At 39.1% G+C, this 11,045-nt stretch overlaps 1 protein-coding gene across 1 annotated transcript in view; it reads right to left on the bottom strand.

The window, feature by feature from the left end:
• Positions 1–523: 523 nt before the first annotated feature.
• The window catches only part of LOC107550592 (hedgehog-interacting protein-like), a 46,182-nt gene continuing 35,660 nt past the window's right edge, over positions 524–11,045 (bottom strand). The window contains exons 12-13 of the mRNA XM_016231898.1: positions 6,419–6,567; positions 524–1,886 (exon numbers count right to left, since the gene is read on the bottom strand). Of these exons, the coding sequence (XP_016087384.1) occupies positions 1,690–1,886; positions 6,419–6,567 (346 nt within the window). The 3' untranslated portion in view covers positions 524–1,689. The remainder of the gene's footprint in view (positions 1,887–6,418; positions 6,568–11,045) is intronic.

Genomic DNA, 11,045 nt, shown 5'->3' with positions numbered 1-11,045 from the left:
AGCGCACAACCAACAACAATTCGCTCTATAAAGCATCAGCTTTTGAAAGGATACTATGGGGTCTTGATGACATTATAGACTACATTTAACATCCTCTTCTAGTCATTCACGAGCAGAGCAGGTCGGGGGAAAATAAAACTGGCTCTAAAATTATAGCTTGAGCCTTGTTTTACAGAAACATCAAATATTCAGAAGGAAAGATCTATGTTTAATTTTTTTTCTCTGTCAAAGCACTCTTAAAGTAAGAGAACAACGTTGTAGCTTTAAATTAGACTGTTATAGATGTTTTATCATCAACAGAACTGTGTAAGTATCTAGTAAAATACATAAAATGAATTTACAGGCTTAATGCAAAACTGCTCTTCTCCCATATATTATTCCTTAAAAATATAAACCCTCCTCTATTAAAACAATGGCAAATCTAAGTAGTACGTATCTGTACTATATGAAATGTACACCAGTCACCAGTCTTGTTCCCTTTTGTATATGACAAAACTGAATATGGTTTGGTGTTTCTAAAAAAAAAATATGGAGAACATTAAAAATGAAGCGTCCCATTGTGTGTCAAAGAATCTGTGAAAAGATTGTAATATTTGCTAAAATCACCTTACGAGGGTTTTCCATATGAAGAAAAAACAAGCTTCTATGCTCGATATAACACAGAAAGAAGATAAATGAACATTTTAAAATATGATAAGATATACAATTTGCAATGAAAGCAGCGTGCATGGTAATGAACAACTATTGGAAAATAATATAGCTGATACTGCAACTTTAACCAGTGCAGTTACCTCTTAACCAGTCATCTCCAACTACTGTATTAAATTAAGGTAATCAAAGTGACTCTCCAAACATTCTTACAGATTTACATTTCACTTGACGTTTTCATCTAAATGAAACGTCAATGGGATACAACCAATATTCAGTTTTGACTCTTTGCTGGATCCTCATTGAGCATTTCAGCAATTATATGGATGACATTTGAGCAGATCCGTTTCTAAACTGCATGTAAACTGGCATCTAGTCCCATCACAATGATTCTCCAGTTATACACAGACCCGCTGGATAAGTCTGTTGTATGGTTTTGCGGCTGTATTGACAGCTAATTCCCCTCCGTTCTTCAATCAACTTGTGAATCCACGGAAGTGATTTTCTTAATGGTGCAGTTCAGTTTGGTAGACTGTCCATCTGACTTTCCTAAATGAGTGTTGCTATTCTTAACTCCCTAAAATCCCAATTAGTCCTGTAATACAAACTGGTGCTCATGTTGGGATTGGACTGAACATCCGAGTTGGTCTCATGTGGGGCTTGCAGTGCTTTGTGAGTCCACCTGCAGGGACACTTGACTTTAAAGCAGACCAGACTTTACACACCATACCAGCAGTAAAAACCGGGAAGTCCTGCGTGGGACCTCCAACATGCGACCCCTTCAGCTATGCGCCTTGAGGTTCCATTGGCCACCCTGTTATTGTTTTCCGTGTGTATTTGTGCATAGGGGTGGGAGTGCAGATGGTGTAGGGGAGCATGGCGATCGAAGCCTGTGGCTCATGAAACAGTGGTGGGAGAGGAGGATCAGGTGAGGGGCAGTTGGAGATTGGGGATGGTGTCCTGAAGGCAAACTCTTGAAAGACCTCCTTAACGTTTAGTCTGCCAACCAGTGAAGAGCACGTTATCATCCTGCCCTGCTTTTTATACAATATAACTGGTGAGGTCCAGCAGGTAAGACGTCATGTCAATGATGCGCTCCAGGATGCTGTCTTTCTCGTCATCCTCTCGTGTCCCTCGCTCTCCTTTCTCGCAGTGGCTACCAGAGAAACCTTCCTTGCAGAGACACTTGCTGGGCTCCACGCAGACCCCGCCGTTGCGACAGGCTGGTTCACATTTGGCTGCGAATGACAAACATAGAAGCCGTTAAAAAGGTTGGAAATTTGACCAACTTTGACACAGATAAAGTGCTCTGATTAGCTCTGTACCTCTTAAGCAGAAGGGGCCATCCCAGCCAGAACTGCAGCAGCACTTGCCGGTTGGTGTACAGTGGCCATTCTTGCATTCACGTGAGCAAGCGGTGCTTAGCATCTCTGGATCCTCTACTGGCCGTCTGCACTCCTTAGGGACCTGTGGCCTGCATGAGTCACAGAGCATTGATGGTCAACTAAAGGTCTGCTTTTCTCACCCTACAATCGGACATATTTTCCCTTGCAGATCACAAACTAAACACTTTCCAAGCATGCAAACGTGCGTTAATCAGGGAAGAGTTTCATAAACAAGCTTACATTTGGAAAACTTGTTTAGAGACAAAGAGTCATTTTATCATGGGATGGTCACGCTAACTTTTGAAATATGAGCTGCGTCTCATTTTAGAGGCTGGGTCCTCCGGAGGTCACATTTGTAGGCTGCATGCATCATCAAGGATGTCTTATTTAAGAAAACTAACCGTAATACAACTGACTGTTGCTCATTGTGAGGTGTAAAATACTGTCATTTCTTTCTTTGCAATCTATCGATTACTTTTCTTAAATGAGATTATCTCAATTACATATGTGATCGACAAATACAATGCAGCCTTTGAAATGAGATGCAGCAATGGAGTGGCGACTTTATTCGCAAAGATAAAGATGCACAATACATATTAGTAACATACCGATATTAAAGATCTTTTACATGTTTCTTTAATATTAAAACTATTAAACAAAGCAATTTAAATTTTAATACTGTAAGTGCATTAAGTACATTATATGTGAAGCCTAAATTGAGCAAAATTTTAATATTTGTGAATACCTACACAAAGACTAACAAGTGTTTGTCTGTCTCAAACAGAGACATTCTTAACTGTCACCTCTAATTTTATTACTGTAAAAATACTATTTTATTTACTTACAGTCTTTACTTACAACACATTTATTTAGGTTTCAATTGGCAGTCCATCTATTGCAAAAGTTCTGTAAATGTGAAAAAGATGATACTTTTTATATGAATTTAGACAGAAAGACAGAATTACTGATTTCATTAGTTCATGTTTGGGAATTACTTAATTCTCACCTACACCCTTACATTACATCACACCTACATTCAAGTGTGTGGGGATTTCCTGCACTATGAACAGTTTGTGTGTAATACCTACAATAACACATTAAAATTTGCGCTCTGTGTGGCAAAATCTGGAAACAATACTGCTTTTGTGAGTAATGGATTTCAAATGCAAAACCTCAGTGTCAAACTAAGTGGTTTGTGATGAACCTGTCCTGAAGTTCAGCTCTCCAAACATTCTTATGCCTCACTCAGCTAAACACACTGTTTAATGAGCCAGGCAAATCTCTTCAAGGCTGCCTATTAGTGAGCAGCAGGGCTGTTGACATACCCAACAGGCCAGCACACACACAAACACACTGTAATTGGACTCCAGTGAAGCAGTAACTGTATGGGAAACAGGCTGGAGAGCTCTTGGTGAGTTCACATCCTGTGTATCTCACTAGAGGTGGCGTATGGGAAAGTTAGGTGGCCAGTGATTCTGTGCTTAACGATGAGGGTTGTGGAAAGAATGGAGGTGGAATCTGAGCGTTTAAAGCTGAAGAGTGTCATTTTTCCTATGTTTAAATACTTACGTTTAATGTGCAGAGAGTAGTAAGTAGGCAAGTAAGCCATTTTAAGCTTGACTTTTATGAAGCGTGAACATAGTGTGGGCTTAGGCAACATTGGGTACAAGCAATAGCGTGAAATAATGATTATTTTTTTGCTAACGGCTAACGTATTACTGTCAAATATCAACACTTCAGTTGTCATCTCATTACCAATCTACTGGACTACAGGCAAAATTAACTGCATCCAGTTAGCTTCTAATTTCCTAAATACATATCATTGCTCTTATTGTGAACAATTAGGCTAGTATTTGCATGTGTCTTTTATCGACTCGCATCTTTTTTTTTTAAATCATAATTTATTGTAATAAGTTGTATATTAGTTGGATTATCCAATCACTTAGTCTTAATCCAATCATCGTCTGATGGACAAAACCAAGTCTCCGCCCTGCTTTTTAATTGTTTCACTCCGATGCATGTCATAATGCAGAAGAAAGAATCTATCACCACTTGCGTTTAATTGTGACTATCATGATATATAAAATATGGAATAAATAAATAGTACATATCTGTAGTATCTCAGTGGCGTGCAGTGGTGTTCTGAAATGAGTAGGCAAAGTTCGCACATTTTTTTACATTTTTTTTTATTAAATGTAAATTCATGTCCCAGTCACATTTTCTTGGTCAAATAAACATTATTTACCCTACCAGAATACTAATCTATTTTGTATTTTTTACATTAACAATGTAATTAATAAGCTATTCTGTTTATTAAAACCAATTATAAATCTCATCAGTTTAGTGTTTTTAAGCAGTTTACATGGTTTCACTTTATTTTGATGGTCCCTTTAACACATTCTGTTGACTATAAGTAATGTTGCACCAACATATCTACTAAGTCTCACTAGACTGTTAGTAGAGTATTAGTAGAGTGGTAGGGTTAAATTAAGTTGACATGTATTTGCAAAGTTACCTATTGTCAACAGAATGCTCAAAAGGGACCATTAAAAATTTTTACTTTTACATTTATTCCAAAATAATTACTCAAGGCAGTAACAATTTAAAGGGATAGTTCACCCAAAAATGAAAATTTGATGTTTATCTGCTTACCCCCAGGGCATCCAAGATGTAGGTGACTTTGTTTCTTCAGTAGAACACATTTGATGATTTATAAATCCAACCGTTGCAGTCTATCAGTCTTATAATGCATGGCAATGGTAACAAAATCTATGAGTGCAAAAAAAACATGTACAGACAAATCCAAGTTAAACCCTGCGGCTCGTGACGACACATTGATGTCCTAAGACACGAAACGATCGGTTTGTGCCAGAAACCAAACAGTATTTATATAATTTTTTACCTCTAATACACCACTATTATGGCGTCAAAAGTGGGACAAAACAGCGCAAGCACATGAACACAGCGCGCAAGCGAATTACAGTACTGTGCGCACAGTGACAAAGCTCGCACGTAAAATGAAAACCTAAAGAAATGGCAAAATTCCAAACTCGAGCACAAAAAATATGATTGTGTACACACATCAGCACGCTGCAAGGACACAAGCGCAGATCTAAACACACGCGCGAGTTGAACCCTTCACGCACATGAAGTTTTGACAGTCAGGGGGCGTATCTGCTTACCCCCAGGGCATCCAAGATGTAGGTGACTTTGTTTCTTCAGTAGAACACATTTGATGATTTATAAATCCAACCGTTGCAGTCTATCAGTCTTATAATGCATGGCAATGGTAACAAAATCTATGAGTGCAAAAAAAACATGTACAGACAAATCCAAGTTAAACCCTGCGGCTCGTGACGACACATTGATGTCCTAAGACACGAAACGATCGGTTTGTGCCAGAAACCAAACAGTATTTATATAATTTTTTACCTCTAATACACCACTATTATGGCGTCAAAAGTGGGACAAAACAGCGCAAGCACATGAACACAGCGCGCAAGCGAATTACAGTACTGTGCGCACAGTGACAAAGCTCGCACGTAAAATGAAAACCTAAAGAAATGGCAAAATTCCAAACTCGAGCACAAAAAATATGATTGTGTACACACATCAGCACGCTGCAAGGACACAAGCGCAGATCTAAACACACGCGCGAGTTGAACCCTTCACGCACATGAAGTTTTGACAGTCAGGGGGCGGGGTCCAACGTATGTTTGTTGTGTTAACAAATACTATTGGCTGCTGGCCAAATCCTGTATTGATTGGCTGCTCGTCGTCTGACTGGCTGTTGATTGGCTGTTGTTGGCCTTCTCCTGACGAGACAGAAAGCCAGGGAGAATTGGAATTGGATGATGGCAGAGAGTAAAGAGGTAAGTTTTCTTTCTAAATGCCATTAAAGATATAGCTTTTAACACAATCGTTAACAAATCTAAATGTGTTATATATTTCCTTTTTTTTATTTTTATTTTTTATTATTTATTTTTATTTTAGTTGGTTCATTCTAAATGGTCAGTGTCTTTCTTTGTCCCTGATTAATGTGTAAAACAATAATAATGATAAGCTGATGCCAACATCTACGACCTGTAATGTAGCTAGTTCAGTAACTTTATTTTAACTGTTTTTTCGTCGTCTTTATTCACAAGGATTTTGTTTGACCTGTTTTTTTTATGGATATTCTTCTGAAATGGCTAACCCAAGTTCCCCTTCAGGAACTAGAGCTGCGTCGAGTCGCTTTGGAAACGCCCTTGCGTGACCGCGTTCTGAAGCACGTGTCAAAACCGTCCAATGGAGCAGCGAGACGTCATGAAAACATAGAAGCCGTTAAAAAGGTTGGAAATTTGACCAACTTTGACACAGATAAAGTGCTCTGATTAGCTCTGTACCTCTTAAGCAGAAGGGGCCATCCCAGCCAGAACTGCAGCAGCACTTGCCGGTTGGTGTACAGTGGCCATTCTTGCATTCACGTGAGCAAGCGGTGCTTAGCATCTCTGGATCCTCTACTGGCCGTCTGCACTCCTTAGGGACCTGTGGCCTGCATGAGTCACAGAGCATTGATGGTCAACTAAAGGTCTGCTTTTCTCACCCTACAATCGGACATATTTTCCCTTGCAGATCACAAACTAAACACTTTCCAAGCATGCAAACGTGCGTTAATCAGGGAAGAGTTTCATAAACAAGCTTACATTTGGAAAACTTGTTTAGAGACAAAGAGTCATTTTATCATGGGATGGTCACGCTAACTTTTGAAATATGAGCTGCGTCTCATTTTAGAGGCTGGGTCCTCCGGAGGTCACATTTGTAGGCTGCATGCATCATCAAGGATGTCTTATTTAAGAAAACTAACCGTAATACAACTGACTGTTGCTCATTGTGAGGTGTAAAATACTGTCATTTCTTTCTTTGCAATCTATCGATTACTTTTCTTAAATGAGATTATCTCAATTACATATGTGATCGACAAATACAATGCAGCCTTTGAAATGAGATGCAGCAATGGAGTGGCGACTTTATTCGCAAAGATAAAGATGCACAATACATATTAGTAACATACCGATATTAAAGATCTTTTACATGTTTCTTTAATATTAAAACTATTAAACAAAGCAATTTAAATTTTAATACTGTAAGTGCATTAAGTACATTATATGTGAAGCCTAAATTGAGCAAAATTTTAATATTTGTGAATACCTACACAAAGACTAACAAGTGTTTGTCTGTCTCAAACAGAGACATTCTTAACTGTCACCTCTAATTTTATTACTGTAAAAATACTATTTTATTTACTTACAGTCTTTACTTACAACACATTTATTTAGGTTTCAATTGGCAGTCCATCTATTGCAAAAGTTCTGTAAATGTGAAAAAGATGATACTTTTTATATGAATTTAGACAGAAAGACAGAATTACTGATTTCATTAGTTCATGTTTGGGAATTACTTAATTCTCACCTACACCCTTACATTACATCACACCTACATTCAAGTGTGTGGGGATTTCCTGCACTATGAACAGTTTGTGTGTAATACCTACAATAACACATTAAAATTTGCGCTCTGTGTGGCAAAATCTGGAAACAATACTGCTTTTGTGAGTAATGGATTTCAAATGCAAAACCTCAGTGTCAAACTAAGTGGTTTGTGATGAACCTGTCCTGAAGTTCAGCTCTCCAAACATTCTTATGCCTCACTCAGCTAAACACACTGTTTAATGAGCCAGGCAAATCTCTTCAAGGCTGCCTATTAGTGAGCAGCAGGGCTGTTGACATACCCAACAGGCCAGCACACACACAAACACACTGTAATTGGACTCCAGTGAAGCAGTAACTGTATGGGAAACAGGCTGGAGAGCTCTTGGTGAGTTCACATCCTGTGTATCTCACTAGAGGTGGCGTATGGGAAAGTTAGGTGGCCAGTGATTCTGTGCTTAACGATGAGGGTTGTGGAAAGAATGGAGGTGGAATCTGAGCGTTTAAAGCTGAAGAGTGTCATTTTTCCTATGTTTAAATACTTACGTTTAATGTGCAGAGAGTAGTAAGTAGGCAAGTAAGCCATTTTAAGCTTGACTTTTATGAAGCGTGAACATAGTGTGGGCTTAGGCAACATTGGGTACAAGCAATAGCGTGAAATAATGATTATTTTTTTGCTAACGGCTAACGTATTACTGTCAAATATCAACACTTCAGTTGTCATCTCATTACCAATCTACTGGACTACAGGCAAAATTAACTGCATCCAGTTAGCTTCTAATTTCCTAAATACATATCATTGCTCTTATTGTGAACAATTAGGCTAGTATTTGCATGTGTCTTTTATCGACTCGCATCTTTTTTTTTTAAATCATAATTTATTGTAATAAGTTGTATATTAGTTGGATTATCCAATCACTTAGTCTTAATCCAATCATCGTCTGATGGACAAAACCAAGTCTCCGCCCTGCTTTTTAATTGTTTCACTCCGATGCATGTCATAATGCAGAAGAAAGAATCTATCACCACTTGCGTTTAATTGTGACTATCATGATATATAAAATATGGAATAAATAAATAGTACATATCTGTAGTATCTCAGTGGCGTGCAGTGGTGTTCTGAAATGAGTAGGCAAAGTTCGCACATTTTTTTACATTTTTTTTTATTAAATGTAAATTCATGTCCCAGTCACATTTTCTTGGTCAAATAAACATTATTTACCCTACCAGAATACTAATCTATTTTGTATTTTTTACATTAACAATGTAATTAATAAGCTATTCTGTTTATTAAAACCAATTATAAATCTCATCAGTTTAGTGTTTTTAAGCAGTTTACATGGTTTCACTTTATTTTGATGGTCCCTTTAACACATTCTGTTGACTATAAGTAATGTTGCACCAACATATCTACTAAGTCTCACTAGACTGTTAGTAGAGTATTAGTAGAGTGGTAGGGTTAAATTAAGTTGACATGTATTTGCAAAGTTACCTATTGTCAACAGAATGCTCAAAAGGGACCATTAAAAATTTTTACTTTTACATTTATTCCAAAATAATTACTCAAGGCAGTAACAATTTAAAGGGATAGTTCACCCAAAAATGAAAATTTGATGTTTATCTGCTTACCCCCAGGGCATCCAAGATGTAGGTGACTTTGTTTCTTCAGTAGAACACATTTGATGATTTATAAATCCAACCGTTGCAGTCTATCAGTCTTATAATGCATGGCAATGGTAACAAAATCTATGAGTGCAAAAAAAACATGTACAGACAAATCCAAGTTAAACCCTGCGGCTCGTGACGACACATTGATGTCCTAAGACACGAAACGATCGGTTTGTGCCAGAAACCAAACAGTATTTATATAATTTTTTACCTCTAATACACCACTATTATGGCGTCAAAAGTGGGACAAAACAGCGCAAGCACATGAACACAGCGCGCAAGCGAATTACAGTACTGTGCGCACAGTGACAAAGCTCGCACGTAAAATGAAAACCTAAAGAAATGGCAAAATTCCAAACTCGAGCACAAAAAATATGATTGTGTACACACATCAGCACGCTGCAAGGACACAAGCGCAGATCTAAACACACGCGCGAGTTGAACCCTTCACGCACATGAAGTTTTGACAGTCAGGGGGCGGGGTCCAACGTATGTTTGTTGTGTTAACAAATACTATTGGCTGCTGGCCAAATCCTGTATTGATTGGCTGCTCGTCGTCTGACTGGCTGTTGATTGGCTGTTGTTGGCCTTCTCCTGACGAGACAGAAAGCCAGGGAGAATTGGAATTGGATGATGGCAGAGAGTAAAGAGGTAAGTTTTCTTTCTAAATGCCATTAAAGATATAGCTTTTAACACAATCGTTAACAAATCTAAATGTGTTATATATTTCCTTTTTTTTATTTTTATTTTTTTTTATTTATTTTTATTTTAGTTGGTTCATTCTAAATGGTCAGTGTCTTTCTTTGTCCCTGATTAATGTGTAAAACAATAATAATGATAAGCTGATGCCAACATCTACGACCTGTAATGTAGCTAGTTCAGTAACTTTATTTTAACTGTTTTTTCGTCGTCTTTATTCACAAGGATTTTGTTTGACCTGTTTTTTTTATGGATATTCTTCTGAAATGGCTAACCCAAGTTCCCCTTCAGGAACTAGAGCTGCGTCGAGTCGCTTTGGAAACGCCCTTGCGTGACCGCGTTCTGAAGCACGTGTCAAAACCGTCCAATGGAGCAGCGAGACGTCATGAGCAGGGTGACGTAAGCACCAGAAAGCATAAAAGTGCATCCGGCCGGGCACAAACCAGCTTCTGCTCTTCAGTAGCGCTCTGTGTATGTGTCTGTCTATTTACTGTTGTCTGTCCCTCGCGTATGAGGTGTGATTTGTGATTATGGGGTGTGTTTCGTGCATTCGCCAAAATAAAATATCGTTTGGCCAGCCTAGAAACAGGACGCTCGTCCTAATAATAATTAGACGAGCATGTTCTGAATCCAGATCACAGCCTTCACGACGGGGGCCTTCCGTTTTCCCCGATCTCCATGCTGAGGTGTCAAGATCGTGGGAAAAACTGTATCTCTCCCCCATCGTCCCTGAAGGCCCCGAAGCTTCCCACCAGGCCCGTTAGGCTTACATCGAGTCTGGTTGGGAAAGCGGGAAAGCTGGTAGGTCAGGCTGGCGCATGTTTGCACACCATGGCGGTGTTACAAGCATACCAGGCTGACCTGCTCATGGGTGGGGCTGCTGAGCAAGAGCAGTCCAAGCCATCAAGCTCCTCATATCGCCAGTCTCAAAAACAGTTGGGGTCTTCTAGACCGAAAACGGATCTGCGGACCGTTATTTGTCTAAGAGGACCTCGGCTAAATGGTCCTACCATTGTCAGGTCCCTGAGGGCAGCCCACCTGGGGAGGAAAGGATAACACCTCAGTATACGGTGCCCAATCCTCCTCAGTGCCCTCACGGAGGCTTATTGATACCCCTGCCACCCTCGGTGCTTCAGGGCTCAGTGAGCTCCGACGAGCGAAAATCCCAGCTGCCGCC

This window comes from Sinocyclocheilus grahami, unplaced genomic scaffold (assembly GCF_001515645.1).
Source record: "Sinocyclocheilus grahami isolate Dianchi unplaced genomic scaffold, SAMN03320097.WGS_v1.1 scaffold17.1, whole genome shotgun sequence".
NCBI lineage: Eukaryota > Metazoa > Chordata > Actinopteri > Cypriniformes > Cyprinidae > Sinocyclocheilus > Sinocyclocheilus grahami.
This window is presented reverse-complemented; position numbering and strand designations above follow the sequence as displayed.